The following is a 1573-nucleotide window of genomic DNA, read 5'->3' on the forward strand; positions in this document are numbered from 1 at the left end:
AGACCTACGATTTATGTCGGGCAAGGTCATGGCCACCTTCAACAGGCTGCAGCAGAACGCGCACGGCTTCGAGCGTTTCCTCACGTGACGACCTCGAGAAGTCAGGCTGCATCTCGAACAACTACTTCAAGATCCGGTGCGACGTCACTGTCTTGGCGACGACGCGCCGGCGAACGCCGCCGAGCGTGCAGGAACCGTCGCTCGCCAAGGCGCAGCCATCCAAACCTCGGCGCTCAACACCATCTTCCGAGGTGGCGGCGGAGGATTCAGGCCTTGCCCGGGGCAGCCAGCTCATATGGCAACACTGCCGTCTAGGCAGCTGCAGGTGCCATCGGTGACGGCTGTACCGTCGGCATCTGGATTGCAGGGTTCATCGGTGTTGAGGGACATGTGTCTTGCGGCCCGCTGGAGCAGCAATCCATGGGGGATGTTCTGCAATCTTTCCTGCCCAAGGACCTCGGACGTCTCCTAGCAACAAAGGAGGGTGCTGATGTGGACTTTGAGGTTGGTGGCATGGTGTTCGCCGCACATAGGTGTGTTCTTGCTGCTCGATCGCCAGTTTTCAAGGCTGATTTATTTGGGCCGACAATGGAGGAAAACACTAGCTACATACGCATCAACGCCATGAACGCAGAAACATTCCAGGCGTTGTTGCACTACATTTACACCGACTCGTTGCCAGATATGAACGATCAAGAAGTAGGGGCCATGGCTCATCATTTGGTATCTGCAGCAGATAGGTTTGATCTCCAGGGTCTGAAGTCAATCATGGAAAACAGGCTGTGTCAACGCACTAGCTACATTGGTGTTAGAGGAGCAGCACCAGTGCTACAAGCTAAAGAATTCATGTTTTAGGTTCATCGCTTGTCCCGAGAATGATAGGGCAGTCATGGCGACCGATGATGTGGAACATCTCACCAAGAGTTGCCCGTCAATTGTCAGAGAACTAGTCACGAAGATTTTTGATTCAAGGGAACTCAACAGTGGAAAGGAGATGGAGTAATTTCTTTATTATTGTTGGTATTTCCCAGATTACTTGTGCCACTTCATTTATGTTACTTGCATTTTTGCTTTATTTACTGTCCTTCACCCAGTTATTCTCACTACTGAAACCGAGATAATGCCGAGTGTTTTTATCTTTGCCGAGTGCAACCTATCGGGCACTCGGCAAAGGCCATGTTTGCCGAGTGTATCCACATATACACTCGGCATTCAAAATACACTCGGCAAACGTCTTGTTTGCCGAGGGTCACGAATGGAACACTTGGCAAACAACGACAACGACACTCGGCAAACAGAACGCACTTGGCAAATCTCTTACACGTGACTAGCACGCGCACCAGCTGTTACGAAGCGTGCCGAACGTTTGCACTTTGCCGAGTGCCCGTTAGCGGCGGTTTGCCGAGTGTCCGTCCCAAGGCACTCGGCAAATTACACCCTTTGCCGAGTGTTGCTCCAAAGGCACTCGACAAAGTTTATTTTTGCCGAGTGTTTTCTGTAGACACTCGGCAAAATAACATTTTTTTTCTTCCCTGCCCTCCAAACTTTTTCCACTCTCCACACACAATATGTG

At 51.1% G+C, this 1573-nt stretch overlaps 1 protein-coding gene across 1 annotated transcript; it reads left to right on the forward strand.

The window, feature by feature from the left end:
* The first annotated feature begins 420 nt into the window (after positions 1 to 420).
* On the forward strand, positions 421 to 855 carry LOC140220247 (BTB/POZ and MATH domain-containing protein 2-like). Its single transcript, XM_072290264.1, has one exon. It carries the CDS (start codon positions 421 to 423, stop codon positions 853 to 855), a length of 435 nt encoding a protein of 144 aa, XP_072146365.1.
* The last annotated feature ends 718 nt before the right edge of the window (positions 856 to 1573 follow it).

The sequence above is a fragment of the Setaria viridis genome, chromosome 8 (assembly GCF_005286985.2).
Source record: "Setaria viridis chromosome 8, Setaria_viridis_v4.0, whole genome shotgun sequence".
Taxonomy (NCBI): Eukaryota; Viridiplantae; Streptophyta; class Magnoliopsida; order Poales; family Poaceae; genus Setaria; species Setaria viridis.